The following is an 18059-nucleotide window of genomic DNA, read 5'->3' as shown; positions in this document are numbered from 1 at the left end:
GCACAAGGGGCTCTGGGAGTAGAGGGCCAATGCCATCCTTGTGCCAGCTCCCAGAGCCCCCAGCTCTTGCTCTCCATCCCCACACAGCCAAACTGAAAGGGAGTCAGCGGTGTTTTGGGAATTAAAGGAACAAGGAGCAGATGAGGTGAACACAGGGTCATTTCTCCTAGGGCCAGGGTATCTGCTGATGCAGGCGGGCTCACGGAGACTCATGTATAATGGGGGTGACCCCCTACAACAGGGAAAATAGTCATTTAGCTCCTGCTTAAGGAGTCAAAAACCTTCTGCTTCCAAAGGCTCTACAGTCTGGGCCAACTTAGGTCAGGGATGGTCATTCATTCAACCTTTACTGATGTGCGCTGCGGGCCAGGCCTTGTGCCAGGCTTTAGGTCCACAGATATGACGACTAAGAGACTGTCCCTTCTCTTGGTGACTGTGTGCTAGTCTGGTATCCTGAGGCCAAAGACACAAGGTTTGCTAGATTTAAATGGTTTAGCTTGAGAAAGAGATTCCAGGCTCACAAAAAGCTTGGGAATCATTTTATTAAACACAGCAAGATGGGTTTCTTTGCTACAAGATTTCTCTAAGCCTTTAATATGCAAATGTACACTGAGAATTCTCCAAGGAGGGTATAGAGAATGTACTTTATTTCCTAATTATAGCTAATCTTGGAACACTATTTTAATATTTATTTTTATTTATTTATTTGGTTATGCCGGGTCTTAGTTATGGGATGCGGGATCTTTAGTTGCAGCAATGCAAACTCTTGGTTGCAGACCAGGGATCAACCCCAGCCCCCTGCCTTGGAAGTGTGGAGGCTTAGCCACTGGATCATCAGAGAAGTTCCTGGAACACTATTTTTTTTTTTAATATTATACTTATTAACAAAGACTGCAGTGCTAATGCTATTGTTTTGGAGTTTAGAGAAGGCTTATACAGAGAGGGCATTTGAGCAGGGCTTTGAGAGTTGAACAGGAGTCGGTCAGTGAGGATGGGAAGGCTGCAGGGAGATCAATTACAGTCCTAGGCTGACTATGATCAGGCTACCCTGCATGTACTGTTTCACATAGTCCTCAAGGTCCTGATGTGGGCGACAGAGCTAAAGAGGTCACTAAAAGTCCCTGGAAACTCCTAGAGGTCCACTCTTTCTCTTTTCTTGAATCACCTCACCTCAGGGTCTTATTACCCAGATCTTGAGCCTATAGGTCCTATCTCACTCTCAATTAGCCTCTACTGTGATTTCAATTCAGAATGATATTTACAGTATCTGAACTTGATCCCAGCCTAGACCCTCACACACCTTGCCCTAGCCCCTGGCACCCAAATCCACTCTCTCAGCAGTTTGCTGACCCTCATTTAGACCCTCTCTTAGATTTAACCCTGACCTGCTCAGAGTGATCTAGCCCAGGTACTGATCCCCAGGTCCTGATGCACACCTGATCGAACCCCCAAGGACATCATGCCCCAAAACCTGCAGCTCAGCTACAATGTCTAGTCCAGACTCATCCTCGGACGGCGGCCCCAACCCCTGTCCAGTCCTGACTTTGTTCCCATTCCCCACCTGTGTCTTTGTCCCCAACTCAATCCTGAACCATTCTTATGTGGGCCCTGTCTCCAGGTCCCACTCTAGGACCTCCCACAGTGGCCCTGCCCTTGCCCAGCTCAGATTCGGCCGCGTCCCTAACCTTGCCCCAGCCAGTACAGCTCTGATCCTATTTGTCCCCGCCGTCGCACTCCACTGGGGCTCTCTCCCCAGCCATGGACCCACTCCCGGCTTCAGTTCTGAGACCCAGCCTGGAGAACTCGGCTCAAGGCCCCACCCTCAACACCGCCTCCTCGCCGCGGCCCCGCCCCGTCCTAATTCTGATAGGGCCCTGACCCTGCCGGCGGCCCCGCCCTATGGCAATTCTGACTGGGCCCTGCCCGCGCGGTCCAGCCCTGACCCCGCCCCCGGCCCCGCCCCGCCCCCCGCCCCAGGCCGAGCAAACAGCTCACCTGCAACTCCTCGAAGGCATCATCGATGCCGGTGACCTGGTGCTGCTCGTGTAGTGCGGGTTCATCGCAAAAGAAGCAGAGCAGTGCGCGGTCCGTGAGGCAGAAGAGCTTGACCTTGTCGTGTGCCTGGCACGGTCGCGCGGCCCGGCGCGCGTTGAGGATGGCGTCCAGGGGGAAGGCGCTGTAGCGCTCCACGATGTTGGCCAGCTTGAGGCTGGGCGCGAGCGCGGGCTCTGCAAACGTGCGCCGGCACTCGGGGCAGTCGCGGGCGCCCTGCGCTTCCTGCCTCACCCAGTGCTCGGTGATGCAGCGGCGGCAGAAGTAGTGCTCGCAGCCCAGGCTCACCGGGTCCTGGTAGATGCTCAGACAGATGGAGCAAAGCAGCTCGTCCTTGAGACTGCATGCCATGGCGCCAGGGGCGGTGGGAGAGGGTCCCCCGAGATGCAGGGGGCGGCGGGGAGAGCGCGGCGCTGTCGGGGGCAGCTCCTGGGAATGGGTGCCAGGAGCAGGCCCGGAGAAGCAGGAGCTACAAGAGAAGGAAGAGGTGTTGTCCGAGAGCGGGGTAATGCGAGTAAGAGGTCCGGGGTAGAGACTATCCGAGAAGTGAGCCCAGGAAGGTGGTCTCGAGGTAGTGGGTGACCCGGAGCGATGGGTGCTGGAGGGAGGGGGCCGTGGGTGTCTGGGGGAGGGTGCTCCCAGCAAGAAGAGTCTAGGGAAAGGGGCAGTCCCGAGGTATGGGTGCTGAGAGAAGAGGATCAGGGAGGGGGGCGGAGGCCTTGGGGGGCTGTAATACCAGGATGGGTGCGGTGGGGGGAGGGGGAGAAGCTGGGGATGGGGAATTCTCGGGGAGGGGGAAGAGCCTCCCCTCGGCTGTTCCCGGCAGAGGAGAGGAGGGGCGTGAGCAAGCTCAGCTGTTCGATCCCGGCCCCAAGACCCGTCCCCGCGCGGCCTCTTACCCTCGCCGGCTCAGAGGCCACAGCTTCGGTCCCAGCGCAGCCTCTCAACCCGGAACCAGCCGAGCCAAAGCTGCCGGCGGCCTCGGCTCCCTCCCCGCCTCCGCGGGCGGGGACCCAGTGACTCCGCCCCCGCGGCGGGCGGGGGAGAGGAGGGGCAGGGCCGGGACTCCAGCCTGCGAAACGCCTCCCCGCCCCCACCATTCCCCAGCTCCCAGGGGTGCGAAAGCCAGCTGTTCCTTCAGGGTCTGTACTTGGAACAACATCCAGGTCTCGCTTGGCGTCCCTGCAGCGGAGGTGGGCGGGGGAGGGGAGGCGGGAGAAGTGGGCCTCTATTTTGAGAGGGTAAGGAGTACAGGATCTTTTTGGATCATCAATGTGAAGATTGGTGAAAAATAATATTTTGTATTAAAACAAACACAGGTATGTTGTTTAATCTGCGTAGAATACAACTTTTGCATAAAATGTAAAGATAAAACTCGAGAAATACCCTGCTTGCTTAGAGCAAGTTCAAGAGCCTCACACTTCTAAGCCCTGGGGTCCCATTTCCTCTTCACTTTCTTAAGCAGTGCTAATGGCGGAAGTTGGAAAGTCCTGGCCCTGACTTATATCTAACCTGAGGAGTTGTCTCCACTTAGCAAGCATTTCTGGAGTGCTATAGTATGAGTGCTGTATTATGGAGAGGGTGAAAGAGTAATAGGAGACCTGGTCTGCATGCCAGATGGAGAGGGGATAAGGGATTTCTAGGCAGAGGGGGCAGCATGTGCAGGAGCATGGAGGTGTGAAAGGGGAGGAAAATTTTGGGGAAGTGTGAGCAGTTCTCTATTGTTGGGGTTGGGGTGGAAAAGGGGCTAGAGTGGGGTGGAGGGCGTTGAGGGTCTTGCTGAAAGATTTCCTGAAAGCATTGAGCTTTCAAGCAGGGGACTGACCTGGTCTGATGTGGGTTTCAGGAAGTCAAGGTGATGCTTATTAGCCCATTGGCAAGATGAAAGCAGACTTTCTGATTTGTCCGCATATGTGCAGTGCTCTGTGGACAGTGAAGGTGTGTAGCTTAATAACAGAAGCAAAGATGTGGGTTTCAAGAAGAGAGACCAGGCAGCAGTAGATTCATGTTGTCATAGTGCCTGCAGATGATGAGACCTGAGCTGGCACCATGACAGTGGGTAAGGAGAGAAAGACAGGATACTCAAAGTATAGACACTCTGAAATTTTGTAATGGATGGACTATGGAGTGAGAAAGAAGGAGGCATGAAGGTGGCTCCCCCCAGTTTCTGGCTCCTCCAGCAACGTCTTCAAAGCAACTTTATCAAAGCACAATTTAAGAAAAAGCTTGACGTTTACCCCTCTGCTATTTATGTGTCCTCCATCACATCGTTACCTGGTTTCTTGTCTCCATCATTGCCAGAAATAAGTTGGTAGCCCGTGTAACAACTATTCATGGATTTTTCCTTGCAGTCAGGGCCCTGATTTTGTTCAGGTGGCGCCCCCCGCCTTCCCCAAGTGACCAAGGGTTGGCTGACCCCAGTCCAGCTCTAGGAATAAGTCCTGTTCAGTCCAAATCCATCATGATGGTTACATTCCTCTCACCAGTGATGGCTTAGGTTTGGACATATGATGCAGGTCTGGCCTTAAATACCAGAGGGGAATCTTGTGGCAAGGAGACAGCTTCTGCAAAGGGTCTCTTCCCTATCAAAACCAGTCTGCCCTTTTTGCTGGATATACTTGTATGTGTTTGGTGGTGATACTTGGAATTGCTCCCAGTCTGAGGATGCAGCCAATACATGACAGAGGCAAGGAGAATCCTGGGGAAGAGGAACTGGTGCACTGACGGACAGTCTAGGCTTTTGGATATATGAGATGGTCTGTCTTACTGCTTAAGCAGGTTTAATAGCACTGTGCTTTCTCTTGGCAAACAAAAGAATCCCAAATGATACACTGATATGCACCTTCATTTTTTTTACAAAGAGGGCAGAGTCTAAATTATTGAAGCACTTGAAATGAAAAAAGGCTTGATGATGGATGAAGCAGTGGGCTTCATTTATTCAATATGTAATCCATCCTCCTCTTCTATAGCAATATAGTAGCTAGAGAAAGGATGAGTTGCTAGGTGCCACATTTTCCAGCTGCTCTTGCAGCTGAGTGTGGTTTTGTGACTAAATCCTTTGTAATAAAATGTAATAGAAATAGGCCTAAGGTATGTGCTCTTCTGTGTTCCATTTCCTCTTCCCTCATGGTGTCTCAGATGGTAAAGAATCTGCCTGCAATGCAGGATACCTGGGTTTGATCCCTGGGTCAGCAAGATCCCCCAGAGAAGGAAATGGCAACCCACTCCAGTATTCTTGTCTGGAGAACCCCATGGAGAGAGGAGACTGGTGGGCTCCAGGGGTTGCAAACAGTCAGACATGACTGAGCAACTAACACTTTGACTTTTCATGTTGAAACACAGATGTGTAAGGAACCCAGCTTCAGTAATGCTTCAGTGAGGCTGACAGAGCAAAGATGAGGAAGGAACCTGGGTTCCTGAATGACTGCATGGAGTGGATCACCCACCAATGTGGAGTAGAGAGTGAGAAATAAACTTCCTCTTTCTAGAAGCCTTTGTATGTGGGACTCTGTTGTAGCAGCTTAGTCTACCCCATGCTACTCATAGCTGTTTTTAGAAGAGGCTTTGGTACTATTTTATGCTACTGTCCAAATCTTTTCAATAGCTAAATTCCTCTTAATCTAGCACCAATCTCTTCTAAAGAGTATAGAACATGGTTTTCTCTGGCTGAAAGTTGCAGTCTCTTAGACCCATGACAATTCTTTCCAGCTTTCAATCTTTTTGCCCTTCGAGTTGTTGTTCTTCTGAATTTACCCCCATTTCCACTAAGATACTGAGCACCACACTCCTGCAAACTGTTAGTTATATTTGTTTGGCAAGTCATTGCTCCTTCTGGATCTGTTTCTCCAACCTGATGTGGCTGAGAGGTCAACCAAGACTTTGTGATCCTGACTGCAGGGTATGCTACCCACATCTATTCATACTCTAAAGAATAATATCAGGAGTTAAAATTTTTTTTATGCATCCAAGAGATGTTGTTGAGTGATTAAAAAAAAAGGGAGAAGGAGACCCCATACACACAGATACATGGACATGGGCACATGCAGTCCTATGCATGCTCACAGGCATTATTTGTATAGCAAAAATCTGTAGACCACTATAGCAATCCTAGCTGTGTTTACATGTAGGCTAGGGTGGGGGGACTTTACTTATGACACTGTATAGCTCTATTTGCTTATTGTTTACTTTTATAATCCCAAAAAAGATTTGCAATAAAGATCAGCACAACATTGTAAATCAACTATACTTCAAAAAAAAAAAAAGACACAGTTGATTCTCATCTTCATAGCTTTTGTTTGCAAATTCGCCTACCCCTCATTTACTTGTAACCCCCGCCCCCCAATCAACACTTGAGGGGTTTTCACTGTCATTTGTGGACACACAGAGGTCCAGGGTAGCAAACATTTAGACTGTCTGATACACAACAGAGGCGGAACCAGTCTTCTTGTTTCAGCTCTCTTACGACCAACTTTTCATGATCTTTTCAGTACCACTTTTTTCCCTCACTTTTGGGGCTTTTTGTTGGTGATTTTGCTGTTTTAAAATTACTCCGAAGCCGGGCACTAACGTGCTGCCTTGTGTTCCCAAGTGCACCAGGGCTGTGACGGGCTTGGGGGTTGGAGGCGGCTGGGGGAGTGTGTTTGATAAACTTCATTCAGGCATAAGTTATAGTGCTGTTGGCCATGAGTTCAACGTTAGTGAATCAACAACATATATTAAATAAGGCGTTTTTAAACAGAAACACACTTAAAACAAGGTTATGTATTGATTGGTTGACAAAAATGCGGCCAGAGGCTCCCAGGAACCTGCCTCTGTATTTCCTCAAGGGGCAATGGTTTAATATTCCCTATTTCAGTCTCTGCAGCGACTTAGTGGAACATAACTGTGTGAATGTCAAGAGTCACTTGTACTTAACGTTGTGTCTAACAGCAGTTCAGTTCAGTTCAGTTCAGTCGCTCAGTCGTGTCTGACTATTTGCGACCCCACGAATCGCAGCACGCATCAGTAGGAGGTACCAAACCCCATGCCCCTTTCCCTCCAGGTAACATTGGCTTGAGGACTTTCCCAGTGGCTCAGCGGTAAAGAATCCACCTGCAAAGCGGCAGATGAAGGTTTGATCCCTGGGTTGAGAAGATCTTCTGGAGGAGGAAATGGCAACACACTCCAGTATTCTTGCTGGAAAAGTCCCAGGGACAGAGGAGCCTGGTGGGCTGTAGTCCACGGGGTCGGACATGACTGAGCTCCGGGGCACAGAGAATGTGTAGCATACAAAGCAACATTGGCTCAGGTCTGTCAAAGGGGGAGCGGAAGAGAATGACCGTGGGTTGAGCCACTTCTGTGTGTCAGGCCCTGCACTAGGTGCTTGGTGTCCATGACTTTTATTTAATCCTCGCAACAGCCCTCCAGACTTGTCCTTTTTCTCCCCCTTTGCAGATGAGAAAACTGCAGCTCAAAGGGGAGACGTGACTTGCCTCAAACCAGAGCAAGTAAAAGGCACAGACTTTTTCACCCCCAGATACTGGAGAGAAAATCCACAGTTGTGCATCTTGGAGCTGGGTCATACCTGGGCCCATAGCTCTATCCGATGGTCTTTATAAGCTATCCAGCTAGCCTCCCTTTCTCTTCCCTTCTCCACCACACCAAACCTTTGCCTGTTTGCTCAAGTTCCATAGACACCTCCTGCTTCTTTCTCAGTGGGGGACCAAGCATCCCATAGTAGGAAAAATGTCCCTCCAGGGGGCTTTCTTAGCACCCACTCCCCTTCAGCCTAGATCCATCCTTTGTGCAGTGAAGCTGAGTGTAAAATAAACAAATGGAATGAAGGCAGTGCATTTATAACTTGATTCATCCTCAGCTCCTTTCCTCTAGTCTGAGGATGAAGTTGCCTTAATTCTTCCACCTAGGCCCGAGTTGGATCCTCTCAGGCCTCCTCTGGGATCTGACTCCTTCAGTTTTCTCCCTCTCCACCCTGTATTTTCATTTCTTGCCTTGGCATTGACTACTTACACTCAGCCGATAAACAGGCTCGAGTTTCTCTTAAAACAGCCCTCTCTCCACTTCCCCTGTCTTGAGCGACCATCTCATTTCTTCTTGCCTTTCTCTAGCCCAGCCTCTTGGAAGAATTGTCTGCCCGCCCTCCTCTGCCATTCATCAGCCATGGCAGCCTGGCCCTGCTCCCCACCATTCCACCAAACTCACTAATAACCTCCTAATTGCCAATTAAAGATAGCTGCTAATACATAGCTGCTGCTGCAGAGAAACAAAACACAGAGACAAATTAAGAGAAACTTTGAAATATTCATGATTACACCACCCAGAAAGACCTATTGTTAATACTTGGCTTATATCCTCATAGGCGTTTATCATGCGCGCGCGCACACACACACACACACACATACACACATGCATGCACACACGAGGAAGAAGGGAAGAGGGAGGGGGAGAGAGGGATATTTTTAAAAATTAAGGTAATTCTTGAGAGGTTTTTTAAAAATAGAAATGAGTTCACTCTCTAAATAATTTCTTTTCTTGAGCCACATGTGTCTTTAGCATAGGGCCTTCCAGGAGCTGACCTTGAGAAAATAGTTTATTTGGGAGATGTTTTTAAGTAACACTACAGAGAAGTGGGAGAGTGATACAGGGAACAGGAGGCAGCCCCCTATGGCTGTACTATCAAGCCAGCTAGCACAGAGGGCAAGTGACAATTTCTCCTGCAGGGAAGCCTCTAGGAGTGGGAAAAAACATGCCTCACAGTGATCCCACCCCAAGGATGAGGAAGGTGGGCATTTATACACCATCTCAGAATGTTGAGGCTGCTCCCCAGTACTTGTGACTTGTGATGTATGTAGTCAGCTTCCTGCAGTTCTGGGGAGAAGATCCCTCAGCCACAGCCATGGTACACATGCTGGCCCACTGAGGGGGCTGAAGGATAAGGACAGGGCACAATAGTATCTGTGACGGCCCTCCTTACACACCCTCAGATCAACTAGCACCCCACTTCAAGTTTCATGTCCTGCCCCTGCTTCTTCAAGGTGGTAACCAGTCATTTTTTTTTAAAAAAAGAAGACAACAGGAGGATCAGTGGAACAAGCCAAAATGCCACTGCTGTCGTTGGTCCTGAGATGAAGCGATGCTCGTCAGCTTCCTTCTCTACCACCCTTTAAAAAAAAAACTGTATTTGGCTGTATCAGGTCTTAGCTGTAGTACACAGGATCTTCATTGTGGCATACAGACTCTCTCGTGTGGCACATGGGCTCAGTTGCTCCACGGCATGTGGGATCTTATAGCTTGTGGGATCTTAGTTCCTCCACCAGGGATTGAACCTGCATCCCCTGCATTGCAAGAAGGATGCTTAACCACTGACCTCCAGGGAAGTCCCTCTACCACCCATTCTAGATGCCTCTCACCTGAGTCAGCTGGGGTCCCTTACTCCTGCCAGTTCAGTAACTCCTTTCTTTGCCTGCACTTCTCCTGACATGAGCAGCTCAGAGTTGCCAGGAGGCATACATAATTTTAGATTTAGTAAAAACCATTATGGTGGCTTCTGGTAGGAGTGTTCTCTTACCCTCTAGGAAATAGGATCTCTAGTCTAGCAGAGCCTAAAGGTTTGGGGATAGGAAGCATAAATTTACCAAATGGGACACCAGGAATAAAGGTGAGGAGGGCCACTTCCATGGTTCCCAGAGCTGTATAGTCTACTGATCAGGAATATAGCATGTATTTATGTAATGGCTACTGGCTGAAGGTATATATCTTAAGGACAGCATCTTGACCCTATCTTCTAGCTGATGCCTTAGTTATACTTTCAAGTGATTATCCCAATATTTTCTCAAGATGGCAGCTTCTGGTTGATATGGTATATAGTAGGACCAGTGGTTAATATGGTCATGCCCACTTCCTCCATGGTCATGTTATTGGGGGATCCCATCATGATAAATTAGACACTCCGGGAGCCTTCAGATAGTAATGCTAGCCAAGAGATTATGAACTGAGAAGACAAGCCTGCATCAATCCCAAGAAGTCGTGGATGAATCATGGCCCCTCTGGGATGGTTGGGTTCTTTGTAATCAGCCTGGCACCCTGTGCCCTCCTTCAGGGGTGGTACCCTATCAAGTATATCAGTCTTTGCTCTGACAGACTGAGCACTGAGTAGTGGTAGTACCTAGATCGGCTTTGCGAGAGGGAGTCCATGCCTTTGGGCCAAGCAGGGCTTCCATCCTTGCTGCCATGGCTACTTGGTTCACTGGCCGATTGTGCATGCTTTGAGGTTAGAGGATGGCTCATTTCTATGGGATGAACTGTGCTCTCTACCTGCCTATTCCATGCCTCCTCTACAATGGGCACTGTCCAGTAGACACTGAAAGGAGCCTGAGATCCATACATTCTGTAACTTCTCTCCGAGCTTAATCCACAAGCTTCTTCTCCAGATTTCCGTAACTCCAAGTTTTCAGTCTTGCCCTTTGCAGGTTCCTGATTAACCAACCAAGCCATCACCACTGCCCAGGAGTGACCTTTATGTGCAGGCCACCTCCCCTTTTGAACCAAGCTTAGAACTCCAAGGTCTATCAGTGATCCCTCAGATCCCTGTGGGTCAGGGCCCCTTGGTAGACCTTCTATCCACTTTGACCTCTGATGCTCAAGTGCTGCCACCTGGCCTCTGCAGTTCTGGAATCCCACTGTCACACCATTAATATAAACACTACAGAGTCCAGGCGCATAGCATCCTCCCCTACAGTCCTCAGCTAAGAAAGGACAGCCACCACTGAGCTGCTCCATGGGGCCAGTGTCCCCTTCATAAGCTCATTTCCCGGGAGCATCAGTGAAAGCAGCTTACTGAGAACATTTCAGCTAGGGGGTCCTCTTATTTTAGGTAATGCTGTTCTTCCAGGGAGCCCACTTCTCTCGACCTTTTGACTGCTTCCTCCAGTCCTGGCAGTTCATGTGTTGCTTTATCGCTGATTGTAGCTATTCTTTCTGTCAGTTGTTAAACTATTGCCTAAATGCTACATGTACCTGCTTGCTTGCATAATTGCTCAGTCATCTCTGACTCTTTGCACCCCGCCATGGACTGCAACCCGCCAGGCTCCTCTGTCCATGAAATTTTCCAGGCAAGAATACTGGAGCGGTTTGCCATTTCCTCCTCCAGGGGATCTTCCTGACCCGGGGATTGAACCTGCGTCTCCTTCGTCCCCTGCATTAGCAGGCAGATTCTTTACCACTACACCATAAATACTATACCCTGTTGTTTAGTACTGGAGCCAGGATTCAGAAAATCATGTCAGCATCTCCAGTTGCTCCCCATTATGCCCTGCCAATAAGGAGTGCAGCAGGGTGTTGACAAGGCTAAAGCATGAAGGAGATGCTTACTTCTTCCTTCTAGCACAGCAATGCCTTTGCCGCCGCTGAATCTAGTTTGCAGTTTTTCCAGCACTCTGTAGCAACAGTTTCCAACACTTTGGTTCCTCTCCTTGGAGGTCAGTTTTAGTTTCTTGGAATCCCTCCTCCAAGCTTTTCAATTTTTGTAATTCCACCCTCTTACCTTATTTCATGAGCCTTGGACATGGCATCTACTCTTGTAATTGCTGCCTTTGTGATAACTTAGCAATCGCTCTTTTTACCTACCCAGTTGTCTAGTTAATGTCAGCATTTAATGATCTCCTAATCTCCTTCGCTGGAGGGAAAACCAGAACCAGGACCCAATGATTAGAGGGGCAGAAGTGTCCCACTCCCCTTTGTTGGAGGGTAAGAGGCTCCCCCTTCTTGCCTACTTAATACTTTATGTGTATCCAATATGCTAAGTCACTTCAGTTGTGTCTGACTGTGACCCTATGGGCTGTGGCCTGCCAGGTTCCTCTGTCCATACTAGATTTTATTAAAATAGAGTTGGGGTTTCTGTCTCCTGATTGAACCCAGATCATTATTTTTTTCAAGTTTCAAGGAGCCATCCCAGCTCCAGGTGCCTTTGCCAGGATGACAGATCCAGAGACCCAGGAAAGTACTTCCATCTCAACAAACATCTGTAATCCAACTCCACATTCCATTCTGCTCCCGACTCAACACCCTCAAAATCCATTCCCAGATTGCTGTTGCTACGTATTAGTCAGATTACAATGCTAATTACTTATTAGCATTTTTTGTTTGTTTGTTTTTGGTAAAAGTCTCCAAGCAGAGGTAATACTTCCTCAGTGGTGCTATGCTAGGACTTGACCTTAGTGACTAGCCCAGAAGTGACAAGAGGGAGTAGTAGCAGGCCTCCGAGAGGGCAAGTATCCTTCTTGCAACATACCTGCCTTAGGTGAGGCCTCTTCCTGGTCTCTAGGCAAGAAGGGGGAGCCTCTTACCCTCCAACAAAGGGGAGTGGGACACTTCTGCCACTCTAATCATTGGGTCCTGGTTCTGGTTTTCCCTCCAGCGAAGGAGATTAGGAGATCATTACATGCTGTCATAGAAGTCTTCTGGTTCTCGCGCTGTGCCCTAGATGGTTAGTTGGCTAGTTAGTTACAGCCTATCATTTTCTTCTTTCATCACATCAATGGTTCTTAACAACAACCAGCAAATTCCACAACTTCTTTTAATTACCATTGCCTCCATATCTCTCAAATGTTAGAGAGGCTATAGAAACCATCACACCCCCTTACACTTGTATCCGGGCCCCCCATTCACCACAGATAAGAGTGTTTATAACAGCAGTTGGTCACCTGTTATAGTGAAGGTGACCAACTTCAAGGCTCGTCAAGGACTTCCAACTACGGGGTCCTGTCGCTGCTGACTGGCAGGTGACCCAACTCTAGAATTCCATCCTAAGGATCTGATTCCTAATACCACTTCTGGTACAGACTGTCCAGATTTGACAAGGATTTGAGTTCAGTTCACTTGTTTGGGAAGTGTCGGTTGCATTGGGAGAAAAGTGGGAGGTGATGAAGGAAAGGAAGACAACCAGTTACCACAGTTGGTAATCAAAGCTTCACCTAGCAGGGAAACTCTGGGAAATGGTAAAAGACATGTTCTTCAGAAATAACCCATGTGAGGGGTAAAGCAGATGGGTTAAAAAATATATATTTATTTATTTGACTCTGCCAGGTCTTAGTAGTAGCATGTGGGACCTTTAGCTGGCATGTGGGATCTAGTTTCCTGATGAGAGATGGAACCCAGGCCCCCTGCACTCGGAGCACAGAGTCTTAGCCACTGAACCACCAGGGAAGCCCCACGAGGTGTTTTATGTACCAACTCTGAGCATCACTGGTTATGGGCAGATGCTAGCAGTTGATAGGAAAGCTCCAAGGGATACACATGTGGAACTGACAGCATCTACATATCTGATTATTTGGTTAAAATGCAGATTCCTGATTGGGGGAAACTCTGAAGAGCATGTAAGACTTCTCTACAACTTCCTGAGACTCTATAATTATTTCAAAATTAAAAGTTAAAAAAACAGGATGACCAGCGAAACCAGTTGCATGCAATTAACTGAATACATATACTTACTGTGTGTTTTGGGGTTTGATTTCAGTAAGTATGGGGTACTCCAGTGAAGAAGTCCCTTTCACCTCCTACTGTAAATAAATAGAAATGATTGATAAAATCTAATAAATGTATTTTAAATACATTTAAAATGTATTTTTAAATACATTTAAAATGTATTTAAAAATGTACATTTAAAAATGAGATAAAAAACTGTAGGCAGAAAAGAGTCACCTGGGAATAATCGCACCACAGCTTGCTTATAGTGCGGGTGTGAGGGTTAAGTTCGGAGAAGGCAATGGCACCCCACTCCAGTACTCTTGCCTGGAAAATCCCATGGACAGAGGAGCCTGGTAGGCTGCAGTCCATGGGGTCGCTAGGAGTCAGATACGACTGAGCGACTTCACTTTCACTTTCCACTTTCATGCATTGGAGAAGGAAATGGCAACCCACTCCAGTGTTCTTGCCAGGAGAATCCCAGGAACGGGGAAGCCTGGTGGGCTGCTGTCTATGGGGTCGCACAGAGTTGGACACGACTGAAGCACAGGAGAGGGTTAAGTTTGTATTAACAATACAATGGTGGTGGTGTCGGTGGTAGGGGAAAACCCAGAAATTGAAAGAAAATTTGTCACGGAGCAGGTTAAGCGAATGAAGTTTCTTGTGAAACTACCCAAAGTACTCCTCTGCAATGCAGGGCACATAGGATTTCTTTAGAATCAACTCCCACTAGGAAACCATTACAAAGTATAAGAAGAGAAAGACTTCTAGGAGATAAAAGTTAGAAGATGAGACAACTTGGATAATTCGCATGCTGTGTTAGTTGTGTCCTCCAGAAGATAAAGGCAGGGATAGAGTTAGGAGTTGGGGTGTTGCCTATGAAGGATAAGAGGGGAGGAAGCAAGACTGGGCAGTGAGAGCCTTGGATGTGATGCAGACTTGACAAAGCCTTGGCTGCTAACCCAAAGGGGAATTACAGAGCAAATATTGCACATTGGAGGAGTCCCATGTTGAACAAAAACGGTGAGACACTAGTTCCCTATTTCTAATCAGTCATTGCTTGGAGACTGTCAAGGAAGAGCATGGTCTCAACTCAAAAGCCCAGGCAGGTCGTAAAGGTACTAATAGTCCCAGGCTGTCAGCTAACTGCACCCCTTGTTGAATGGGGTGAATTTTTCTTTTTAATGACAGGAGATCTGAATGGTGCACATGCCCAAAACAGAAGAGTCCGAAAGATGAGAATAGAAGTATGTTTAAAGAGATAAAATTAGGAATAGAAGGCATACAGCTTTTTTAAAATAAAGAAAGAACCAAATAGAGATAATAGAAATGAACTATTGAAAACTCATTCGTATTTTGAGAAGTAGACTAGACATTAGGCTGGAGAGAGAATTAGTAAACTTGATTGGCCTGAAGACATCACCCAGGCTGTAGCACAAAGAAGCACAAAGAAATGAAATTATGACTGCTAGCAAAGAATATCAACCGAGTGCAGGGGCTCTGAAGCCACACACCTGGGATTAAATTTCAACTCTGTTACTAGTTATGAGGCCTTGCGTGCTAAGTCGCTTCAGTCGTGTCCGACTCTGTGTGACCCTGTGGACTATAGCCTGCCAGGCTCCTCTGTCCAAGGGATTCTCCAAGCAAGAAGACGAGAGTGGGTTGCCATGCCCTCTTCCAACCTAGGGGCCGAACCTTTGTCTCTTATGCCTCCTGCATTTGCAGGTGGGTTCTTTACCGCTAGAGCCACCTGGGAAGCCCAGTTGTAAGGCCTTAGGCATATTTTTAAGCCTCCTTGTGTCTCAGTTTTCTCAAAGGCAAAATGAAGATATACTATACCTGTTTGTTGTGTATGCACTCAGTCGTGTCACTCTTTGTGACCCTATGGACTGTAGCCCACCAGGTTCCTCTGTCCACAGGATTCTCCAGGCAAGCATACTGGAGTGGGTTGCCATTTCCTCCTCCAGGGGATCTTCCCGACCCAGGCATTGAACCCAGGTCTCCTGCACTGCAGGCAGATTCTTTACTGCTGAGCCATTAGGATTAATTGAATTTATGGTTCTTATCACTGAGTTATAGTTCTTATAGCACATAGTAAGTATTCAGTAAACATTATCTAGTATAATAGAGAAAAGGAAAATATGAAAGATAAATTAAAAGTCATGGTGGAGAAAGCAAGAAGTTCCAACACTTATCTAATCAGTCCCAGATGGAGACAATAGGAAAGAAGCAACATTTCAAGAAATGATGATGAGAATTTTCTATACATGAAGAAAAATGAGCCCCTAAAATGAAAACACTGAGTTCTGAGTAGTTTTTAAAATGTCATTCCTAGAGATGTTGTAAAGAAATTGGAAAATAATAAAGATAAAGAAATCTGAAAAACTGCTAGAGAGGAAGGTTATCTATAAATGAATGATTTCTGCCTGAAGCCATTTTCTCATCAGCAGCAATAGATGCCAATGGAATAAAACTTCAGAGTAAACAGAAAAACAATTAGGATCCTACATTCAGCTAACTAGCATTGAAATGTGAGTGTAAAATAAAGAAATTTTCAGAGATTTACAGACTGGGAGATAAGAGAATCATATCTTAGACGTTGCTCCAAGAATTTATGAAGGATGAACTTCAGAAAGAAGAAAATTAAATGCAGTGGAAAAGACTTCTCTTCCAGTCAAGATAGAATAACAAGAACTAGACTTACCTTCCTGCTTGAAACAACTAAGAAAAGCTAGAAAAGATGTATGAAGTGGTGGTTCTCAAGGCGTCAGACATGAGGCTCTAAGGGCCAGTGATCTCTGAGAGACGGGAAACTAACAAACTGAGCCCTGTAGTTGCCCCAGCTTACTGCCTAGACAAAGTTTCCAGGCCACAGTGTAGGGAGAGGGACCTCAGACAGACTCCAGATGTCTTCCTGAGATTAGGAGACAGATCCCTGAGATCAGGGAGTCCAGGGAGGCCAAGGAAGCTAGAGTTTACAGGACAAAGTACCAGCTAGGGTACTAGCCCAATACTGAGTATTGATCAATGTACGCATATGAGGACAGGACCCAAGGTAGGGGAAAGGACCTCCCAGAAGGATTTGAGGAAAAAATTCTCAGAGTTCACATATAGCTAGTAAAAAGGCCATTTCCACCAACTAGAGAGGAAAATATCATAGTTCTTGGGAATCTGAGTAGAGAAATCAAAAGAATTTTACCTCAGTAATGGGGAGAATTATCTCTCGGCTAAATACTACTCTGATCCTGTCCAAAAAGTTTAGAAGCAAGACTTTTGAAAGGGTCAAATTATTTCCAAGTAGCCTAACCAGATGTTCAAGCTGGATTTAGAAAAGGCAGAGGAACCAGAGATCAAATTGCTAACATCTGCTAGATCATCAAAAAAGCAAGAGCATTCCAGAAAAACATCTACTTTTGCTTTATTGACTACCCCAAAGCCTTTGACTGTGTGGATCACAGAGAAACAAACTGTGGAAAATTCTGAAAGAGATGGGAATATTAGACCACCTGACCTGCCTCCTGAGAAATCTGTATTCAGGTCAAGAAGCAACAGTTAGAACTGGACATGGAAGAACAGACTGGTTCCAAATAGGAAAAGGAGTATGTCAAGGCTGTATATTGTCACCTTGCTTATTTAACTTCTATGCAGAGTACATCATGAGAAATGCTAGGCTGGAAGAAGCACAAGCTGGAATCAAGATTGGCAGGAGAAATATCAATAACCTCAGATACGCAGATGACACCACACTTATGGCAGAAAGCAAAGAAGAACTGAAAAGCCTCTTGAATGAAAGTAAAAGAGGAGAGTGAAAAAGTTGGCTTAAAACTCAACATTCAGAAAACTAAGATCATGACATCTGGTCCCATCACTTCATGTCAAATAGATGGGGAAACAGTGGAAACTGTGATGGACTTTATTTTTGGGGTTCCAAAATCACTGCAGATGGTGACTGCAGCCGTGAAATTAAAAGATGCTTGCTCCTTGGAAGAAAAGTTATGACCAACCTAGCCAGCATATTAAAAAGCAGAGACACTACTTTGCCAACAAAGGTCTGTCTAGTCAAGGCTATGGTTTTTCCAGTAGTCATGTATGGATGTGAGAGTTGAACTATAAAGAAAGCTGAGTGCCGAAGAATTGATGCTTTTGAACTGTGGTGTTGGAGAAGACTCTTGAGAGTCCCTTGGACTGCAAGGAGATCCAACCATTCCATCCTAAAGGAGATCAGTCCTGGGTGTTCATTGGAAGGACTGATGCTGAAGCTGAAACTCCAATACTTTGGCCACCTGATGTGAAGAACTGACTCATTGGAAAAGACCCTGATCCTGGAAGAGATTGAAGGCAGGAGGAGAAGGGGATGATAGAGGATGAGATGGTTGGATGGCATCACCGACTCAATGGAAATGAGTTTGAGTAAACTCTGGGAGTTGGTGATGGACAGGGAGGCCTGGCGTGCTGCAGTGCATGGGGTCGCAAAGAGTCGGACACGACTGAGTGACTGAACTGAACTGAACTGAGCCTACCCATATCCAGAACAAAGCTAAAGAATATTT

At 47.0% G+C, this 18059-nt stretch overlaps 1 protein-coding gene across 1 annotated transcript in view; it reads right to left on the bottom strand.

Moving 5' to 3' along the window:
- Positions 1 to 3060, bottom strand: part of TRIM62 (tripartite motif containing 62) — a 37918-nt gene extending 34858 nt beyond the window's left edge. The window contains exons 1-2 of the mRNA XM_027516599.1: positions 2952 to 3060; positions 1996 to 2521 (exon numbers count right to left, since the gene is read on the bottom strand). Of these exons, the coding sequence (XP_027372400.1) occupies positions 1996 to 2403 (408 nt within the window). The 5' untranslated portion in view covers positions 2404 to 2521; positions 2952 to 3060. The remainder of the gene's footprint in view (positions 1 to 1995; positions 2522 to 2951) is intronic.
- Between the last annotated feature and the right edge of the window lie 14999 nt (positions 3061 to 18059).

This window comes from Bos indicus x Bos taurus, chromosome 2 (assembly GCF_003369695.1).
Source record: "Bos indicus x Bos taurus breed Angus x Brahman F1 hybrid chromosome 2, Bos_hybrid_MaternalHap_v2.0, whole genome shotgun sequence".
In the NCBI taxonomy this organism is placed as follows: Eukaryota; Metazoa; Chordata; class Mammalia; order Artiodactyla; family Bovidae; genus Bos; species Bos indicus x Bos taurus.
Note: the sequence above shows the minus strand (reverse complement) of the source record. Positions and strands in the feature narration are given on the sequence as shown.